The 22609-nt window shown below is 48.4% G+C and overlaps 1 protein-coding gene across 1 annotated transcript in view; it reads right to left on the bottom strand.

The window, feature by feature from the left end:
* Window positions 1-18283, bottom strand: part of PHF20L1 (PHD finger protein 20 like 1) — a 99513-nt gene extending 81230 nt beyond the window's left edge. The window contains 2 exon segments of the mRNA XM_044293980.1: window positions 8460-8569; window positions 18120-18283. Coding sequence (XP_044149915.1) covers window positions 8460-8542 — 83 coding nt within the window. The 5' untranslated portion in view covers window positions 8543-8569; window positions 18120-18283.
* Between the last annotated feature and the right edge of the window lie 4326 nt (window positions 18284-22609).

The raw sequence follows: 22609 nt of genomic DNA, 5'->3' as shown, positions 1-22609 counted from the left end.
GGTTATCCTAATTCTACGCCTACTATTATAATAGGAGATGCCTTCTTCCCCTCACAGCAGCTGTAAACTGGCCATGGATTACCTTATCTGTAAAGGAGGTCTTATCATTTGTACTGACCGCTACAAAAAGGACAATTCTTTGTATGCAATTTTTTTTAATAGCATAGTACTGCCTAAATGAGAACAACATGCACGCCATCGCGCATGCGCCAGGGTGACTTCTTCCTGGCCAGTATAGTACAGAGCCACGCATGCGCAATGGTGAGTTCTTCCTGGCAGAGTATAGTACAGAGCTGCGCTGCATACAGAGCATGCGTGTCTCTGTACTATACTCGACCAGGAAGAAGTCACCATTGCGCATGCGTGTCTCTGTACTATACTCGACCAGGAAGAAGTCACCATTGCGCATGCGCGTCTGTACTATACTGGCCAGGAACAAGTCACCATTGCGCATGCGCGTTCACGGCTCTGTACTATACTGGCCAGGAAGAGGTCACCATGGCGCATGCATGGCAAGAAAACGTGTTCTACGCAGGCGCGGCCCACTGATGCAGCACACAAGCGGTGGCCGTATCTAGTGGATACCAGAAGACAACAGTGGGGTAGGATTGAAAGATTTTTTCCAAGATAGGTAGGGATTTGCTAAAGGAACATAATTACAAAAATGCTCACAGGCACTTCTATAACAAATTAAAATAGGATCAATGAGATAGGAATAACCCTTTAAAAAAAAAAACTTTTGTCTGTTCCCCGCCAAACTCCTCTTCTGACATGCAGTACCACTGGCGGGTTGGCGTGGTCTTTAGATCCTTGTGAAAAAAGGATATTTTGCTACCTTTTGTACTGCTGACTACAAGGAAAACAATAGAATCAAGGAGAGGGTAAAACCCAATCCATACGAAGGGTAGATAGTCCCCCTATATACGGAAGTCCTGTTGGTTGAGCTCAAGTGTCAACTCTTGAAGTGTGGTTAGCGCTAAAGCAACATTAAACACAGAAAATGCACAAAAAGATAATAAAAAAGAAAAAAAGAAAATCAGTCCTTTCTCGCTTCCTTTTTGCTTGGTCCTACTACGCCTCATATTATAATTAAAACCCAGAGATATATAAAAGAAAATCTTCTCTCTGGGTCTCGGTAGGTCAGCCATGACTACCCTCCTCCTCCTTACTGTCCTGTGTCTGGCTGTAAGGCAACTGGCTGTAGCAGGAGCCTCCCCACACACAAACCTAAAAGACCCTAAAGAGAGAAGATGAGCGAGTCCTGGCGGCGACCACCACTGCGATTCTTCCCTCTTGTCTACACATCTGACCAACTGGATCGAGCTCCAAAAGGGTCTTCTGTTTTGTCTTCAATTTAGAGTAACTGAAGGATCAGCGGCCAGGAGGTCATATGGTCCAGTTACATCATATAAAGTATATATTACCATATTTTTCGCTTTATAAGACGCAGGTTTTTGAGGAGGAAATTAGTTTTGAACTAATGGTGGTCTGTGGTATGGGGCATCTGGGGATGACGCACCCTTACGGGGGCGGATCTGGGGATGACGCACCCTTACGGGGGCGGATCTGGGGATGACGCACCCTTACGGGGGCGGATCTGTGGATGACACACTCATGAAGGGGGAGGTCTGTGGATGACACACTCATGAAGGGGGAGGTCTGTGGATGACACACTCATGAAGGGGGAGGTCTGTGGATGACACACTCATGAAGGGGGAGGTCTGTGGATGACACACTCATGAAGGGGGAGGTCTGTGGATGACACACTCATGAAGGGGGAGGTCTGTGGATGACACACTCATGAAGGGGGAGGTCTGTGGATGACACACTCATGAAGGGGGAGGTCTGTGGATGACACACTCATGAAGGGGGAGGTCTGTGGATGACACACTCATGAAGGGGGAGGTCTGTGGATGACACACTCATGAAGGGGGAGGTCTGTGGATGACACACTCATGAAGGGGGAGGTCTGTGGATGACACACTCATGAAGGGGGAGGTCTGTGGATGACACACTCATGAAGGGGGAGGTCTGTGGATGACACACTCATGAAGGGGGAGGTCTGTGGATGACACACTCATGAAGGGGGAGGTCTGTGGATGACACACTCATGAAGGGGGAGGTCTGTGGATGACACACTCATGAAGGGGGAGGTCTGTGGATGACACACTCATGAAGGGGGAGGTCTGTGGATGACACACTCATGAAGGGGGAGGTCTGTGGATGACACACTCATGAAGGGGGAGGTCTGTGGATGACACACTCATGAAGGGGGAGGTCTGTGGATGACACACTCATGAAGGGGGAGGTCTGTGGATGACACACTCATGAAGGGGGAGGTCTGTGGATGACACACTCATGAAGGGGGAGGTCTGTGGATGACACACTCATGAAGGGGGAGGTCTGTGGATGACACACTCATGAAGGGGGAGGTCTGTGGATGACACACTCATGAAGGGGGAGGTCTGTGGATGACACACTCATGAAGGGGGAGGTCTGTGGATGACACACTCATGAAGGGGGAGGTCTGTGGATGACACACTCATGAAGGGGGAGGTCTGTGGATGACACACTCATGAAGGGGGAGGTCTGTGGATGACACACTCATGAAGGGGGAGGTCTGTGGATGACACACTCATGAAGGGGGAGGTCTGTGGATGACACACTCATGAAGGGGGAGGTCTGTGGATGACACACTCATGAAGGGGGAGGTCTGTGGATGACACACTCATGAAGGGGGAGGTCTGTGGATGACACACTCATGAAGGGGGAGGTCCTGTGGATGACACACTCATGAAGGGGGAGGTCTGTGGATGACACACTCATGAAGGGGGAGGTCTGTGGATGACACACTCATGAAGGGGGAGGTCTGTGGATGACACACTCATGAAGGGGGAGGTCTGTGGATGACACACTCATGAAGGGGGAGGTCTGTGGATGACACACTCATGAAGGGGGAGGTCTGTGGATGACACACTCATGAAGGGGGAGGTCTGTGGATGACACACTCATGAAGGGGGAGGTCTGTGGATGACACACTCATGAAGGGGGAGGATCTGTGGATGACACACTCATGAAGGGGGAGGTCTGTGGATGAGACACTCATGAAGGGGAGATCTGTGGATGAGACACTCATGAAGGGGGAGATCTGTGGATGACACACTCATGAAGGGGGAGATCTGTGGATGACACACTCATGAAGGGGGAGATCTGTGGATGACACACTCATGAAGGGGGAGATCTGTGGATGACACACTCATGAAGGGGGAGATCTGGGGATGACACACTCATGAAGGGGGAGATCTGGGGATGACACACTCATGAAGGGGGAGATCTGGGGATGACACACTCATGGGGGGGGGGGAGATCTGGGGATGACACACTCATGGGGGGGGGGGGGATGACACACTTATGGGGGGGGGTCTGTGGTTAACACTGTTATGTGGGGGGGGGGGGGATCTGTGGATGACACATACAGTGGGGGAAATAATTATTTGACCCCTCACTGATTTTGTAAGTTTGTCCAATGACAAAGAAATGAAAAGTCTCAGAACAGTATCATTTCAATGGTAGGTTTATTGTAACAGTGGCAGATAGCACATCAAAAGGAAAATCGAAAAAATAACTTTAAATAAAAGATAGCAACTGATTTGCATTTCATTGAGTGAAATAAGTATTTGAACCCTCTAACAAAAAAAGACTTAATACTTGGTGGAAAAACCCTTGTTTGCAAGCACAGAGGTCAAACGTTTCTTGTAATTGATGACCAAGTTTGCGCACATTTTAGGAGGAATGTTGGTCCACTCCTCTTTGCAGATCATCTCTAAATCCCTAAGGTTTCGAGGCTGTCTCTGTGCAACTCTGAGCTTGAGCTCCCTCCATAGGTTTTCGATTGGATTAAGGTCCGGAGACTGACTAGGCCACTCCATGACCTTAATGTGCTTCTTCTTGAGCCACTCCTTTGTTGCCTTTGCTGTATGTTTTGGGTCATTGTCGTGCTGGAACACCCATCCACGACCCATTTTCAGTTTCCTGGCAGAGGGAAGGAGGTTGTCGCTCAGGATTTCACGATACATGGCTCCGTCCATTTTCCCGTTTATGCGAATAAGTTGTCCTGTGCCCTTAGCAGAAAAACACCCCCAAAGCAAAATGTTTCCACCCCCATGCTTGACGGTGGGGACGGTGTTTTGGGGGTCATAGGCAGCATTTTTCTTCCTCCAAACACAGCGAGTTGAGTTAATGCCAAAGAGCTCTATTTTGGTCTCATCAGACCACAGCACCTTCTCCCAGTCACTCTCTGAATCATTCAGGTGTTCATTGGCAAACTTCAGACGGGCCTGCACATGTGCCTTCCTGAGCAGGGGGACCTTGCGAGCCCTGCAGGATTTTAATCCATTGCGGTGTAATGTGTTTCCAATGGTTTTCTTGGTGACTGTGGTCCCTGCTAATTTGAGGTCATTAACTAACTCCTCCCGTGTAGTTCTAGGATGCTTTTTCACCTTTCTCAGAACCATTGACACCCCACGAGGTGAGATCTTGCGTGGAGCCCCAGAGCGAGGTCGATTGATGGTCATTTTGTGCTCCTTCCATTTTCGAACAATCGCACCAACAGTTGTCACCTTCTCTCCCAGCTTCTTGCTAATGGTTTTGTAGCCCATTCCAGCCTTGTGCAGGTCTACAATTTTGTCTCTGACATCCTTGGACAGCTCTTTGGTCTTTCCCATGTTGGAGAGTTTGGAGTCTGCTTGATTGATTGATTCTGTGGACAGGTGTCTTTTATACAGGTGACTAGTTAAGACAGGTGTCCTTAATGAGGGTGACTAATTGAGTAGAAGTGTCTAACCACTCTGTGGGAGCCAGAACTCTTAATGGTTGGTAGGGGTTCAAATACTTATTTCACTCAATGAAATGCAAATCAGTTGCTATCTTTTATTTAAAGTTATTTTTTCGATTTTCCTTTTGATGTGCTATCTGCCACTGTTACAATAAACCTACCATTGAAATGATACTGTTCTGAGACTTTTCATTTCTTTGTCATTGGACAAACTTACAAAATCAGTGAGGGGTCAAATAATTATTTCCCCCACTGTATATAGTATCTTATGCTATATATGTATGTGTCATCCAGAGACACCCCCCCCCCCCCCATAAGTGTCCCTGTGTAAATAGTGACCCCAATACACCGGCAATCTACATATGTAAAGTATAGTCATGTAATCCTAATTAAAGTAGCGCAATCCTCTACAGTAGTACTTACTATCAAACTACTGTAGCAGGCAGGCCAGCCGGCAGCGCAACGTCACTCGCTCTGTCACATGCCTGCTTCATTAATAAAGTGGGAGGAGCAGGCACGTGACGGAGTGAGTGACGTTACGCGGCTGGCCTGCCTGCTACAGTAGTTTGATAGTAAGCACTACTGCAGAGGATTGCGCTACTTTAATTAGGATTACATGACTATACTTTACATATGAAGATTGCTTTGCGGAGCCCGTGACTGCACCGGGCCCCGCTGCGAGTTGCCGGTCACCAGCCCCTCCTCCGTCTCCTCTAATACATCGCAGGCCGCGCTTGTGCAGCATAGCGGCCGGCAAAGTATCAGTGTCAGATAAGTAAAAATGACAGCATTCGCTTTATAAGACGCACTGCCATTTCCCCCACTTTTGAGGGGGGGGGGTGCGTCTTATAAAGCGAAAAATACGGTATATCCTTTACAACATCCATTGGCATTAAGAAATCGCTTTGCCAACCAGAGAACCGCATATTATAGTACCCAAACCTCAGCGACATAGGACCACGTCATTTTCCACCTTTTGGACAAGAAGAAATGTTTGTTTCTTGCTGCCCTACATCACAGCATGCCGTTATATGGCTTTTTTTAGGTGAAGGTAGATGCATTATGTCTGGTTTTATGCAGAAAGTTTATGGATTTACTAATTTAAGTTATTTTTTTTAACTTGAGGACAAATGCAGAAGAAAGAAAAAACGTCTGCCTTTTTTACACTGTTCACTACAGATTCTTACAATTACAAAAATGCTATAAAAGCTGAAAAACCTTTTAAAAAATTAGCCTTGCAATGCCAGATTCTTACACCGAGTGAGGGCTGACATTGAGGCCGGGCAAGTAGCACTGTAGTTTTTATTGGTACCAAGTTGGGATATATACAACTCTTTTAGAGCTGAAGTAAACAATTATTTTAGAAATTGAGTATTCCCTCGATTAATCGAGTATTCTAATAAGAAAACATTAATTAGTAGACTGTTTTCCTTTATAAAAACTCATCAGACCCCAACACCCTTCGTTCCCCCCTGAGTGATCAGCCAAGTGCTTCAGTTCCCCCCAGAGCCAGCAGATCCACTACCCCCCAGTGCCTTCAGCTCTCCCCCACCCCAGTGCCAGCAGCTCTCCCCCACTGGGAGTCGGACCCCCTCCTGAGGATGGGCCAAGTTTACTAAAGGGAACATGGTTTAAATCCCATTTTTAATGGTAAACATATTATTTTAAGAATGTTTGATTATTAATGTTTCTAATTTTCAATGTCACTATCTATTCTTAAATTTTTTTATTTTTTTTAAATCGGAATCTATGCCATTTCCACTGTGCACCCCAGAAGAGGCTGGCACTTCCTGTTCTGTATGGATCACTTCCCAGTAGTCCTCTCATTATCATCACAGGTAGGATTACAGTTCCAAGTATCACATTAAAGCTACATGCACATGACTGTATGTGTTTCGCGGTCCATAAATTGCGGATCCGCAAAAAAAAGTCCCCAACACCCTTCATTCCCCCCTGAGTGATGAGCCAAGTGCTTCAGTTCACCCCAGTGCCATCAGCTCCACTATCCACCAGTGCCATCAGCTCCACTGTCCACCAGTGCCATCAGCTCTCCCCCACCCCAGAGCCAGCAGCCCTCCCCCACCCCAGAGCCAGCAGCCCTCCCCCACCCCAGAGCCAGCAGCCCATCCGGTCACAGCGTGCGTACATCAGGAGGTCAGTACAGCGCGAGACCATGGATGTGCTGTGGAGTAGTGTCTGGAGGCCCTGCTGGAAAGGTGAGTATTGCAGGCCAGCGGGAGACCACCGAGCGGGAGTAATAGCAAGCGCTTCACTCCCACTCTGTGATCACGTGACACAAATGAATGTTCGGTGCAAAAAATTTGCATCAAAGTTTTTTTGGGTGTCGAATTACTCAATTCAATCGAGTAATTGTTTCAGCCCTGAACTCTTTAATCACTTTTTATTAAAAGGGGTTCTCTGGGAATTTAATACTGATGACGTATCCTCAGGATAGGTCACTGATATCAGATTGGCGGGGGTCCGACACCCGGCATCTCCGCCTGAAGACATAGCAGCGCTCACCGGAGCTCCGGTCTCTTCACAGCTTACCAATCACATTGCTCGTATGGCCGCTGTGCTTGGTATTGGAGCTCAGTCCGATTGACTTGAATTGGGATGAGCAGAGGCCTTGTGGCCGATGTATGGAGAGGTCGCTGGCCTAGGAAGAGGCCCAAGCACTCACGGGACACTGCGGCCTCTTCCAACAGCTGATCGGCAGGGGTGCTGGGAGTCGGACTCCCTCCTGAGGATGGGCCAGGTTTACTAAAGGGAACATGGTTTAAATCCCATTTTTAATGGTAAACATATTATTTTAAGAATGTTTGATGATTATGTTTCTCATTTTCAAAGTCACTATCTATTCTTAACAAAAACAACACAATCTGAATTTTTCCCCTTTCCACTGTGCCCCCCACAAGAGGTTGGCACTTCCTGTTCTGTAGGGATCACTTCCCAGCAGTCCTCTCGTTATCATCACAGGTAGGATTACAGTGCCAAGTATCACCTATATCGTGTACACAATATTCAGCATTCACAGAAGCTGATGGTCCACAGCCTGCACAATGACCTCCGCCCAACTCACAGAGCATGCCCACAACACTCTCACATAGAAGCTAATAAGCCATCTCCACAGGTTCCTATGGTCCGGTGCCTACTGTACAGAATATCTCTGAATACCGTTAATGGAGCAGAGCAACAGCTCAGGCAAGATGGACGCCCCCCTAATCATGAACAGAAAATAGAATTTGAAAATCCTACAAGCGGAAAATAAAAACATATTAAAAAAATATATGGTTCCATATAGTAAAAAAAAAAAAAAAAAAAAGTGAAACAAAAGGAAAAGGATAAGAACCAAAAGTCTGACCACTGGAGGAGACCCAGATTTCCAGGACAGAGGTCCTAAATCCTCTATACCACATCACTGCAGTGTGGAGGAGTGTTTATAGAGTGGCAGTCACAGTGTGGTCATTAGTGGTGGACTCGGGAGGTCCCAGCAGTGGCGTGTCCTTTCCCCCCCCCCCCCCACCCGGCCCCATACAACCAGGTCTACACTAGAGTACACACTACAAAAACAAGAGTGAAAACAGCAAGAAATAACAAGTGTGAATAATAAAGCTGCCGGTACCATTTCTGCAGGTAGTCCTGCGCCTCCAAACGAGCGCCAACCTCAAATGTGATTCCAGGGCGAACCGGAGGCTTCTTACTCATCTTAGAGTCTTCTCCTCTCCCCCCAACCTGCGGAGTAACAAAAGCAGTCAGTAATCAGAAAACACTTGGATACGGCACAGTCTGCCAACGCTAATGCACGAGGTGATGATAAACCCCCCCCTCCCCAATTCCTGGTCAGCCACATAATTAGCAATGCTGTCAATTCTACCGCAATCTGCTGGTGGGTCTATGGGGACTACTCGAGGTCTCCAAACTCTTCATCTGATCCCTGCGCTTCCAGTGGAGCCCAGCAGCCTAACGATATGTAATGGGGTAAACCCCTTTAAAGGGATTGGATTCATTATAACTGGGGAGCAATTTTGGCAAAAATGTGATAGGTCATGCCCCTTCCCACAAAGCCACACACCCCTGTCGAGATAGGTGCCAAGGATTTTCTGAAAACTAGATACCAAATTGTGTAAAAAATTGACAATTTATGGGAAGGTCTAGGTGCGTTCACATTAGCAAATCTCTTGTCACTTGAGGGTAATGATAACTATCACTTAGCTTCATTCTGGAGAAAAAATACTTTTAATCCATATGCAAATGAGCTGATAAGTGCAGCGAGGGCGGGCCCAAGCTACTCTGTGCACCCTTGCTCCGTCTGCCAACCCCATCTCACCTGGCCCTGTCACCTTCGCAGTAAAAGGAAAGGGCTGTCAGAGGAAACAGATGGAGAAAGGGTAGACAGAGTGGCTGGGGGTTGCCCTCGGTGCACTTAAAGGCTATGGACACCCTTGGGGGCAATTTTTTTTATTAGTACATTGTACTCATTTTTTTTTTTTTCAATTGGTCCTGACTAAAAATATGGAGCCCTTTTCTCTGTACAGGCCTGAGATGCTCTATTAGCAGGATCTGAATTTTCTATCTGCTCCGTCAGACAGGGAGCCAACAGGCTCCTTATCTCTGCTCTCTGACATTATAAACACTCAAAGCCCAATCCTTATCTTACTGATAAGGATGCGAATTAAATAAGTGTTTATGACCTCTTAGTAATTTAGAGACCAGGGTTATTTAGATGACCGGCACAAAGTGAAAGTAGGATGTACACAGCTAGAAAAACAGTTATCCCTTTGTGACAGAACGGCTCAATATTTTTAATAAAAGACAAACTGAAAAAATTATGTATAGCCCCTAATGAGTAAAATGCAATAAAAAAAAAATTATAATAATATAATTCCAGTAGCTCACCAACAGGCACTTATCAGAGAAATTGTGCTTTCTCCCGGGGCAACACCCTTTGCCCTAATGAACTGGTTCAATAGAAAGGAAAATGATTGGAGGGCACTCAAAATATCTGGATGTCACAGGGAAAATTTTATATAAAAGCCTTTATTTTTGGAATATCAAATATTTAAAAATAAAATAAATCGCAAATAAAAGGGAAAGGTAGGTATTTATAACAAACTGATGATCGTAATTGTATACTCACTCCTAATTAGGGTAAGATAGAAAACAATGATCAGCACATGCGTACTTGTGCCACAAATCTACGAATGTCAATGATTTGTATATATATATAGCAACATATACAACCATCACTTCATTGAAAATGGCAATGTTAGAACAATGTAAAACAATATAAAGGTAAAAATATAAAGGTAAAAAAGGGGTGAAGGCAAAAGAGGCAGTCATAAGTGGAGAAAGAGGATATGGCGGTATATTACATGACTGTACTATGGTCTTCACTCGTACTGCTGATCTGTGCAGACTTTACTGAAGGGAATTTCATAAAATAATAGAAGACCACCATTACTTTTCTCTTCTATCCCCCACTGCCCGTGCTCTGGTGGTTCCCACTGGGGTATGTTTATTTTACATTAGCTGTACATCCGCAAGATGGCTATCCTCAGGGTAGGTCATCGATACCTGATCGGTGGGGGTCCGACACCCGGGGAGCTGATTGAAGAGGCCGTGGGGTTCACCTGAGCGCTGCAGCCTCTTAGCAGCATAAGCACAGCGCCGCCCGTTGTATAGAGGCCGTGTTCGGTATTGCAACCCAGAACCATTCACTTGGATAGGAGCGAGTTGTGCCTACTAGGCCGTGTGACCGATGAACCTGATGTCTCTAACCTAGGACACGGTGTGAGTGCTGGACCCTGACTGAGCAGATACTGATGACCTACCCTGAGGAAAGGTCATCAACATTAACACCCCCTTTAATCTCGGACCTCAGCAGCCACATGCCGTACAGTGACTGGCTGCAGAGGTCACCTCTGCTTGTGTGGCCAATAATAACCTTGGGAAAATAACCAAAGCCTGACGGGGACCACTGGAGCAGCACTGCAGCGGGAGATTTCCCAGGTCAGCACTAGGCGCTTCTTTCAGAACTTTAATTTCTTGACCCTCAAACAACCCTTTTAAGCAGTGGAGGGCTTGTATCAAGACTGACGCTCAGCACTTATCCGCAGTCTGATCCAGACCCCCAATGTTCAGGAGTGCTATCTCCACCATCTAAATGGCCTAGGGGACAAGCATGCACACTGCAGTTCTATTCAGAGCCTGGGACTGTGGAAGACTATCCTGCAATGTACCTGTCCTTCCCATGGTCAACCTCTGAGCCGCTCTAAATGGAGGAGACGGGACCCCGTTTCTCCTGATCAATTGATAACATCCCTCCCATCATTTAGCGTCCCTTACAAGGGAGCTCCAGCTGTAATATCCTTGCATATCAGGGACATGGGCGATGTGCTGCGAGGTGCCCGTCTGCTGAGCGCCACGTGACTCCACCGGCATCAGGAAATCTGCACATCTTTTCATTTGCACAACTTCCTCTACTGCCTGTAAGGTAAAGCCACTTCTGTTCCCTAAATCTAAAGGCTGATGGCGCCTCTATAAAACGGCCTGATTCTAAGCGGAGGCGGATTTCAGACTCCAAAGGACAATGTCGCTGAGCTGCAGCCCTGACTATACCAGTGCCATAACACAGCAGAGCCGAAAAGCAGCCATGTCCATTGTCTGAATAGAGTGGTGGTCGAGCATGTGCAATACAGCTTCATTCAAAGTCTATGGGACTGCCGCTGACAGCCGATTACTGAGCTCCGATATCTCCAAGAGTTTGCCTGCAACAGCAGAGCGCGTGCCTGACCGTCCCGCTACTCGTCATCAGTCCCATCAATTATCCCATGGACAGGTGACAAGCTAACTTTTTTGGACAACCCAATCGGCCCCTTCGTTGGGCTGAACACTGGGAACTCAAAAAACAGAAACGGCTCCAAATCCCTTGCATAGACACAGGACAATACTACAATTCTGTCTGCCTGTCACCCCCACTAGAGGGAGCTCCCTGCGTACTGTTTACAGATTAAGCTAAATGATCAGGTATGCAATAATCTCTGAAGCTCCCCCTAGTGGTGGCAGTGGCCAGACTGAATGTTTCCAGTGCACTCCACGATTTCATAAAAAAAATATTAAATTCCAGCTACAAAAAGTTATCCCCTATCCACTGGATAGGGAAAATTGTTAGATGAGTGGGACCCCCACCCATGGCAAAAATGGAGGTCCTGTGCCCACCCACAGGGCTCCAGATGGTGACCAAAATGGTCGCCAATGCGACTTGGAATTTACAAATGGCGACAAGACTTTTTAGTCTTGTCGCCATTTGCGACTAGACCCTCCGCCGCAGTTCTGCAGCTATATACAGCGGCAGAGTACAGAAGATGATAGTTCTCTGCCCCGCCGCCGATGTTCTTCTCAGCAACGGAGTGGAGAAGGAGTCTCTCCCTCCCGTCTGTGCTGCTGCCGCCGCTAATAGGGAGAGACGGGAGGAGGAGGGAGGGGCTGTGGCCACTGCGCCACCAATGAAGATAACTGACCTGTTAATACAAATACAGGAGGCGGGTGCCGGAATCCGACCTCTCTATGACAGGGAGCTGCAATCAGCAGCAGTTAACCCTTCAGGTGCGGTGTACCTGAGGGGTTAACTGCAGCGGATCGCAGCTCCCTGTCATAGAGAGGTCGGGTGCCGGCTATTTGATTCTGGCACCCGCCTCCTGTATTTGTATTAACAGTTCAGTTATCTTCATTGGTGGTGCAGTGCCCCCGCCCCCCCCCCCCCCCAACACCCCAGTATAATAAACATTAGTGGCGCAGTGCCAATAAATAAATTAATGACCTCACCTCCTCCAATTGATCGCGTAGCAGCCGGTCTCCTGTTCTTTCTTCAGGACCTGTGGTGACGTCACTGAGCTCATCACATGGTCCATTACCATGGTGATGAATCATGTGATGAGCACAGTGATGTCACCACAGGTCCTTTGACAGGTCCTGAAGAAAGAACAGGAGACCGGCTGCTACGCGATCAATTGGAGGAGAAGAGTCCATTTATTTTTATTTTTTTAACCCTCAATTGACCTTCTACTAAGCATTCTGTATTAAAGAGTGCTATTATTTTCCCTTATAACCATGTTATAAGGGAAAATAACACAGTGAATAGACTTTGATCCTAGCAACCATGCGTGAAAACCGCACCGCATCCGCACTTGCTTGCGATTTTCACGCGGCCCCATTAACTTCTATGGGGCCTGCGTTGCGTGAAAAACGCACAACATAGAGCATGCTGCAGTTTTCACGCAACGCACAACTGATGCGTGAAAGTCACCGCTCATGTGCACAGCCCCATAGAAGTGAATGGGTCCGGATTCAGTGCAGATGCAATGCGGTCACCTCACGCATTGCACCCGCGCAGAAATCTCGCCCATGTGAAAGGGGCCTAAGAGTGAGTAGGACACAGGTTCCAGCCCCTAAAGGGGCTAAGGCCCCTTTCACACAAGCACTGAATCCTGACCCATTCACTTGTGCGTTGCGTGAAAAAAAAAAAAAAAAAAAAAAAAAAAAAAAAAAAATAAAAAAAAAAAAAAAAAAAAAAAAAAATCGCAGCATGTTCTATATTCTGCGTTTTTCACGCAACGCAGGCCCCATAGAAGTGAATGGGGCTGCGTGAAAATCACAAGCATTAGCAAGCAAGTGAGGATGCGGTGCGATTTTCACGCACGGTTACTAGGAGACGATCGGGATGGAGACCCGATCATTATTATTTTCCCTTATAACATGGTTATAAAGGGAAAATAATAGCATTCTGAATACAGAATGCATAGTAAAACAGCGCTGGAGGGGATAACAAAATAAAAAATGTAACTCACCTTAATCCACTTGATTGCGCAACCCGGCTTCTCTTCTGTCTTCTTCTTTGCTGTGCACAAGAAAAGGACCTTTGATCCGTCATCACATGATCCATCACCATGGTAAAAAAAAGATCATGTGATGGACCGTGTGATGAGCGCAGTGACGTCATCAAAGGTCCTATTCCTCAAAGAAGAAGACAGAAGAGAAGCCGGGCTGCGCGATCAAGGGGAGTAAAAAAAAATTTTTTTAACCCTTCCAGTCCTATTGTACTATGCATTCTGTATTAAGAATGCTATTATTTTCCCTTTATAACCATGTTATAAGGGAAAATAATAAAATCTACACAACACCTTCTGTGAAGAAGTCCGGGTTCGGGTCTGGGTACCAAACATGCCGATTTTTCTCACGCGCGTGCAAAATGTTTTGCACCCGCGTGAAAAAAAAAATGCAAACATGGAACGCAATCGCAGTGAAAACTGACTTATTTTAGTGTCAAAATTGCACCATTTTCCCTGAACGCATCCGGCCCCAATCCGCAACACCCGTGTGAAAGGGGCCTAATAGTAAGTAAAAAAAATAAATAATAATTACGTTTAAATCCCCCCTTTCACAATTTTACATATAAAATATATAAACAATAAATAAATAAACATATTACATAGCGCTGCGTCCCAAAAATCCAAACTATTAAAGGGGTTGTTCAGGTTCAGAGCTGGACCTGGACATCCCTCCATTTTCACCCCGGCAGCCCCCCTGACATGAGCATCGGAGCAGTTCATGCTCCGATGCTCTCCTTTGCCCTGCGCTAAATCGCGCAGGGCAAAGGCATTTTTCTGAGTTCCGGTGACGTACCGGGCTCTCTATGGGGCTGACAGGAACCCCGGTGACGTCACCGGCACTGATGGGCGGGATTTGGCTCTGCCCTAGCCAGTAAAACGGCTAGGGCAGAGCTAAAGCCGGCCCCTCAGAGCCGGTGACGTCACCGAACACACTGCTGGGCGGAAGTTACCGCCCGGCAGTGTGTTATTGAAAACACAAGAGCCCGTGCCCTGCGCGATCTAGCACAGGGCAAGGGAGCGCATCGGAGCATGAGATGCTCCGATGCTAGGCTCAGGAGGGCTGCCGGGGTGAAAATAAGGGTATGTCCGGGTTCAGCTCTGAACCCCGACGAACCCCTTTAAATTATAAAAAAAATATCTCCTATGCGGTGAATGCCGTAACAGAAATAAATAAATAAAAACTATGTGATTCGCCATTTTTTTTGTCACCTTGTCATCAAAGGTCACCCCAAAAAATAGGATAGGACTGTTCTATTATGGGCCGAACGTTTCATAAAATGCGAAATGCACGTGGCTTTTTTTTGTGTTTTTTTAATTTTTTGCATGGTATTGAGTATCGTCATACTTTTTTATGGTGACGAAAGCGAATAAAAATTTTGGTATCGAAACAACCTTACGCCGATCTGATCGGCGCAGCGCTGTCACGATACCAAAATTTTGATTCGGTTTCGACTTGGCGACAAAAAATTAAATTTGGCTCCTAAATTTTTCAGTTCAGAAGCCAATGGCTACTAGGTTTTTTTTTTTTGTTGTCTGGAGCACTGCACCCATCCCCCTTTTCCATGGAGCAGCGGTCAAGCATGCGCACTACACGTCCACTTAAATTCTATGGGACTGGAGGAGATAGCTGTGTGCAGTGCAGTACATGCTCGATCGCTGATCCATTCACGCAGGGGGATACAGGGCCCCAAAATTAGTGACATGTTCCCTTTAAGATTATGGGGGCATTGCATAAGCAATGCAGAACCAATCCTTCCCTCACATCATACTGTACCCTGGCCTGGTCATGAGGGGGGCGCTATAGGGGGTATTACTGCTAAGTCCGCATACTCTGATAATGTGGATTTCCTACATTACGGTATTTTGTCAGAGACCCCTCACCCGCTCTGTAACGGGTGCTGTTCCTGCTCTTACACCCGCCTGTATATGTCACTATCTACCCCCGAGCTTTTTATACATCTAATCTCTTGTGTCATGTAGTCTACAGCAATGACATGTCCTGGGCGCTGCAGCCATATTGCGGTATGTACAGTATGTAGGACCAGTGCTACCTGTACAGTATAGAGACGCTGCTGGTACCATGACTAGTACCTGTAGATACATCAGCACTGGACGGACACTAACAGCACACACAACGCTCCCCGCACTGATCAACTGCACAAAAACTGAATGAAATCTGCTGTGTGTGAACTCAGCCCCAAAGCAGACGGGGATCCTGAGAGTCTGAAGGACTCGCTGTCGCTCTCTCTCCTTCTGTTATACAATGTGACTCTCCCTCAGACACTCTCTCCACCGTACTCTCTTCCTTCATTATACATGCTCTCCCCCTCACTCTATCTACATGCTGTCACTCTCTCCCCCTCTCTCTCCCCACCTGTCACACGCTCTCTCTCTCCCAAGCTGTCCCTCTCCCAAGCTGTCCCTCTCCCAAGCTGTCCCTCTCCCAAGCTGTCCCTCTCCCAAGCTGTCCCTCTCCCAAGCTGTCCCTCTCCCAAGCTGTCCCTCTCCCAAGCTGTCCCTCTCCCAAGCTGTCCCTCTCCCAAGCTGTCCCTCTCCCAAGCTGTCCCTCTCCCAAGCTGTCCCTCTCCCAAGCTGTCCCTCTCCCAAGCTGTCCCTCTCCCAAGCTGTCCCTCTCCCAAGCTGTCCCTCTCCCAAGCTGTCCCTCTATCCCCTCTCTCTCCCCCTCCCAAGCTGTCCCTCTCCCCCCCTCTGTCTCTCCCTCTCCCAAGCTGTCCCTCTCCCAAGCTGTCCCTCTCCCCCCCTCTGTCTCTCTCTCTCTCCCAAGCTGTCCCTCTCTCCCCCTCTCCCAAGCTGTCCCTCTCCCCCCCTCTGTCTGTCCCTCTCTCCCAAGCTGTCCCTCTCTCCCAAGCTGTCCCCTCTCTCCCAAGCTGTCCCTCTCTCCCAAGCTGTCCCTCTCTCCCAAGCTGTCCCTCTCTCCCAAGCTGTCCCTCTCTCCCAAGCTGTCCCTCTCTCCCAAGCTGTCCCTCTCTCCCAAGCTGTCCCTCTCCCCCCTCCTCTCTTCCCCCCCCCTCTTCCCAAGCTGTCGCTCTCTCCCCCCAAGCTGTCGCTCTCTCCCCCTCCCCCCAAGCTGTCGCTCTTTCCACCTGTCACATGCTCACCGTCTCTCACACACTGTCAAATTGACAAGTAGGTGTTACCAGTTGGGTTGTGTCTCTTCACAGTCTGTATTTCTCTGTCTCCCCATCACACACTGTAGCTCTCTCTCTCCCCCCCCCCCGGGTTCTCTCCTCCCCCCCCCCCGGGTTCTCTCTCTCCCCCCCCCCCCCCCCCCCCCCCGGGCTCTCTCTCTCTCTCCGTCACGGGCTCTCTCTCTCTCCCCGTCACGGGCTCTCTCTCTCCTCCCCGTCACGGACGGGCTCTCTCTCTCTCCCCGTCACGGGCTCTCTCTCTCTCCCCGTCACGGGCTCTCTCTCTCTCTCTCTCCCCGTCACGGGCTCTCTCTCTCTCTCTCCCCGTCACGGGCTCTCTCTCTCTCTCTCCCCGTCACGGGCTCTCTCTCTCTCTCTCTCTCCCCGTCACGGCTCTCTCTCTCTCTCTCTCCCCGTCACGGGCTCTCTCTCTCTCTCTCTCCCCGTCACGGGCTCTCTCTCTCTCTCTCTCCCCGTCACGGGCTCTCTCTCTCTCTCCCCGTCACGGGCTCTCTCTCTCTCTCCCCGTCACGGGCTCTCTCTCTCTCCCCGTCACGGGCTCTCTCTCTCTCCCCGTCACGGGCTCTCTCTCTCTCCCCGTCACGGGCTCTCTCTCTCTCCCCGTCACGGGCTCTCTCTCTCTCCCCGTCACGGGCTCTCTCTCTCTCCCCGTCACGGGCTCTCTCTCTCTCCCCGTCACGGGCTCTCTCTCTCTCCCCGTCACGGGCTCTCTCTCTCTCCCCGTCACGGGCTCTCTCTCTCTCCCCGTCACGGGCTCTCTCTCTCTCCCCGTCACGGGCTCTCTCTCTCTCCCCGTCACGGGCTCTCTCTCTCTCCCCGTCACGGGCTCTCTCTCTCTCCCCGTCACGGGCTCTCTCTCTCTCCCCGTCACGGGCTCTCTCTCTCTCTCCCCGTCACGGGCTCGCTCTCTCTCTCTCCCCGTCACGGGCTCGCTCTCTCTCTCTCCCCGTCACGGGCTCGCTCTCTCTCCCCGTCACGGGCTCTCTTTCTCTCCCCGTCACGGGCTCTCTCTCTCTCCCCGTCACGGGCTGTCTCTCTCCCTCTCTGTCACGGGCTGTCTCTCTCCCTCTCTGTCACGGGCTGTCTCTCTCCCTCTCTGTCACGGGCTGTCTCTGTCTCCTCCATACCCGGTCTCTTCCTCTCTGTCATACACTTTTCTCCATCTTATCGGCCGTCTCTCCCCCCGTACCAGTCATCACCCCCTTGATGTCACCATTCTCTCACCCCGGCTTCTCTCTTCCGTAAGTCACGGTGCACACCGCTCAGCCCGTGAAGGACACGGCGTCTCCTCTCGGATTTCGGGGTGTCTCAATCTCCGGGGAGCCTCATCCTTCCATTAGCAGCTTCTCCGGCGGACTCCCACCCGCAGCTCCCAGAGAGCCCACTGAGCGGCCGCCAACCAATCAGGCTATGCCACGTCAGAGGTCGGACGTACAACATCCGGGTCAGCGCATCAGAGGGAAAAGCGTACTCCGCCGTCTCCAAGGTGAGACACACGTGACTTCCGGCGTGGCTGAACTATTTTGCGTTCAGGTCGGCAGCGTGGTCATGTGATCTGAGGGGTTGAGTGGGCGGGGCTAATAGAACAGTGAGAATGGTCTGCTTACATTACAATGTATCTAAATGTAACAGCTGATAAAAGAGCGTCAAATCATTATAATAAATACAGCGATGCATCACGTGACTTATGCGCAGCTTTATTCTTGTCCATAGGGAAAAACCGGTCCCAGCCATTATGGTAACTGCCATACCTCCCTGTGGCCCTCAAACAGCAGCCCAAATAAAAGGGTTATCCAGGATTTTGATATTTCTAGTCTATCCCCAGAACAAGTCATCAATATTAAATCATTGGGGGTCAGAGTCCCAGCGTCCCTACCCCACGTTCCGTGGGTGCTTCGGTATCTTCCTAGGCCATTGACGTCACGTTCATCGGTCACATGGCCTAGGCGCGGCTCAGCCCCGTTCAAGTGAATGGAGTTGAGCTGCGATACCAAGCACGGTCGCTATACACTGTGCGGCGCTGAGCTCGGTAACCTGTGAGTAGGCCTCAGCGCTCATGGGAGCTCTGGTGAGTGGCGCGGCCTCTTCAAACAGCTGAATATTGGGGGTACTGGGAGTCAGACCCCCGCCGAGGATAAGCCCTTTAAGGAGATATAAAGGCGCCATACAAGGTAGACCCGTGTATGCACCTTAAGGGCACGTTTGCATTGCGGCGCAGTTTTATATGCATACAGGACGGTCATCTACGAACATTTTACACCAGTTTTTCGTTCTTCATCAAGAAATTCGATTCATTCCGAATTCATTTGTCACGAATCGCGATAAATCAGGTATACCCAGGCCAATCTGCATAATCATATTTATCCCACTGTGAAGGCTTGGCTGCAGGGAGAGGGCATCGCTGTGTACATTATGTTCTGGGGCACCCACATTCATAGTTAATCCATTCGGTAGGTACTCTGCCATCAGTATTACAGGGAGTTGTAGCTTATCGCCATCTACATCACTGTGCAGGGCACCAAAATTCATAGCTAATCCCTTCTGTTAGCTGTGGGATTACTGTGCGTCAGTATTACAGGTCAGTAAAAGCGTCAGGTGTAATTTATAGCCATGGAATTAACTGTGCAGTGCCCCAAGATTCCCCTTTTGTTGAACAAGCTACCACCCTTACAACTTAGCTTTTAATATTTATCGAAAATATACACAAAAGACCCTCCAACATAGAACAAAATAATGAACAAACATACAAAATGGAGCAATAGCGCTGGGTTAGTACTTGATAATAGGGTTAGTGTATAGCAGGGATGGGGCCTAGTAGTAAGCTATGGGCTCTCTCCCTATAGCTGACCCTCTCACTAGGGTATAAATAGCTGTAGATTTACTGTACGTTAGTATTACAGGTCAACGTTAGCGTCAGATCTAATTTATCACCGTGGACTTAACCGTTTAGTGCCCCAAGATTCAAGTAGTGGCCCCATGACAGAGTGGGGACGGTGGCAGAGACAGTGACTACAAAAAAAAAAGAAGGTAAGACAGCACTACTTACTGAAAAAATTCAGTATGTCCATTCTGTGGCGGTGCCTGCAGTGTTGGGACCCGGCCTGTTGGACCCCCAAAGTAGCAAACAAGTAGAAATAATTTCCATATTAATTTTCACCAGACAAGCAGCAACGTTTCGACTCTGTGAGTCTTTCTCAAGCTTAAAGAGTTTCTGCAGTTTGTTTAAACTGATGATCTATCCTCTAGATAGATCATCAGCATCTGATCGGCGGGGGTCCGACACCCAGGACCCCTGCCGATCAGCTGTCAGGGACAGGACTCACCTCAGGTTAATTTGCATATGTATCAAATCGTTTTTTTTTACACAATAAAAGCACACAGAGCTATGGGGACTGGGTATTGCGGATGTGCTAGCGGCCATCTAGCAGCCCATGTCCTCAGCTCTATACACAAAATCCCGGTGACAGGTTCCCTTTAATACACACTTTATGTGCACTGATGGCTGTAATGGAAAAAAAAAAAATTAAACACAATTCGTTGTTTTATTGTCACTTTTTCCCTCCCAAAAATTGAATAACAGTGATCACTCATACATACCACAAAAATAGTACCAATAAAATCGAAATTTGACCCCACAAAATACAAACCCTCATACAGCTCTGTAGACCAAAATATAACAAAGTTATGGCTGTCAGAAAATGGTGATGGAAAGAAAATTTAGATTTTTTTTTCCGAAAGGTTTTTATATATTTTTTAAAAAGTAGTAGATCAAGAAAAAGGTTGTGCAAGTTTGGTATCGCCGTATTTGTATTGAGCCTCAGAATAAGGGTGCATTCACACGTCCGTTTTGGTGTTCCGCATCCGTTCCGATTAAAAACGGAACGTTATGCGGATCCATTCATTTTCAATGGAATCAGCAAATAATCGGACAGCACTCATGGTGCTCTCCGATTCCGTGATTCCGTTCCATTCCGTGGGTTCCGTTATTCGGATCCTGGAAAAAAAATATACCCTGTCCTACTATTTGTCCGATTTTGCGTTCCGTCATCCCATTCTAGTCAATGGATCCGTCGAAAATCTGGAAGACATGCTAAAAGCATCCTCATGTCATCCAGATTTTCGGATCCGCAAAAAACAGGAACGTTTATCTGGAAAGGTAAAAATACTGACGTGTGAATGGACCCTAAGGAGGTTATGAGATTTTCATTTCAATAGTTTTTATTAGTTTTTTTCAATGACACATAACATAGTCAGCCACGTCTGGAACCAAATCTGCGTTGAAATACTCAAAGGATGAACATAACAAAGTATCCTGCACAGTGGTGTGTACTGTACATCTGTGTATATGATTGGACCTTCAGAAGACAAAACAAACGTAAAGCAACGAAACAAGGTATAACAAGCCAGATCTATATATAAGGGCCAAACCTGAGTGGTAAGTGATAGAGATAGCGAGTCCAGGACCATTGTATGAAGGTGGGTTAGCCCATAGATCCGTAGGTACTCTTCAACCACAGATGCCATGTATGGAGGGAGTTAGTGCCCTCTCATATTGGCATGTAGTGGTGATGGTAGATAGCACCTCTTCTACTGATGGGGCTGTTTTTTCTTTCCAGTGTCTAGTCAGGCTACTTTCACACTGACGTTTTGGTTTCCGTATGTGAGATCCGGTTCAGGGCTCTCACAAGCGGATCAGTTTTGCCCTAATGCATTCTGAATGGAAAAGGATACGTTCAGAATGCTTCAGTTTGCCTCTGATCAGTCTCCATTTCGCTCTGGAGGCCGCTTGCAGCGTTTTGGTGTCCGCCTGACTATGCGGAGGCAAACGGATCCGTCCTGACACACAATGTAAGTCAATGGGGACGGATCCATTTTCCCTGACGCAATATGGCGCAATAGAAAACGGATCCGTCCCCCATTGACTTTCATTGGTGTTCAAGTTCAGGATAGAGGATAGAATACGAAAAATTTCTACCCAATATGTCCCAAGTTTGGGGCAGGACCATAGGATATGCATCAGTGTTCCTACGTAGCCACAAAGTCTCCAGCACATTGGAGAAGTCGTAGGATATATCCTGTGAAGTCTATCAGGGGTCATATACCACCTGAGAAACTTTTTTATCGCCGCTCAGTGGCGTACCACCAATATACGCAGACCACGCAGCTACTATGGGGCCCGTGGCATGGGGGGAGGCCCAGAGCACATGGTAGGGGGGCCCACTACATCTGCAGGCTCCGTTTATAATACATAACTGCTGTAAAGTTATCCTTATCTTGCTTCCCCTATGCTCAGTCATTCCCCCCCTCCGAACCGCCGCCCCCCATTGTGTGCACATAGGCAGCACACGCCACCGATGTCCCGACCTTCCCGGTCTTTGAAGGTGCGGCAGTTGTATACCATGCTCCACTCACGCACTGCCTGTCTACTTCATCTCAGCCACCCACCAGGACCAGACAGGAGAAGTTGGAGAATGGTCAGGTCGGTCACTGACTAAACACAGTCAGCCAGGCCACCCCCAGCATCACCGCCGCCGGCCCAGGAACACTGCTTGCCGGCTGCCCCTGTTGTAAGCTACACCTGCCCACAGCCGAGCCGCCCGAGCAGTACCAGTGGCTTGAGGTAAAAAAAAGTTCATTAAGGGATTCTTGATGGGGATGAGGGCAGCAGCAAGCAGAGTTCCTGCCTGCAGGGTTGTAGGCTCAGAGGACTCAGG

The sequence above is a fragment of the Bufo gargarizans genome, chromosome 5 (assembly GCF_014858855.1).
Source record: "Bufo gargarizans isolate SCDJY-AF-19 chromosome 5, ASM1485885v1, whole genome shotgun sequence".
NCBI classification, from domain to species: Eukaryota; Metazoa; Chordata; class Amphibia; order Anura; family Bufonidae; genus Bufo; species Bufo gargarizans.
This window is presented reverse-complemented; position numbering and strand designations above follow the sequence as displayed.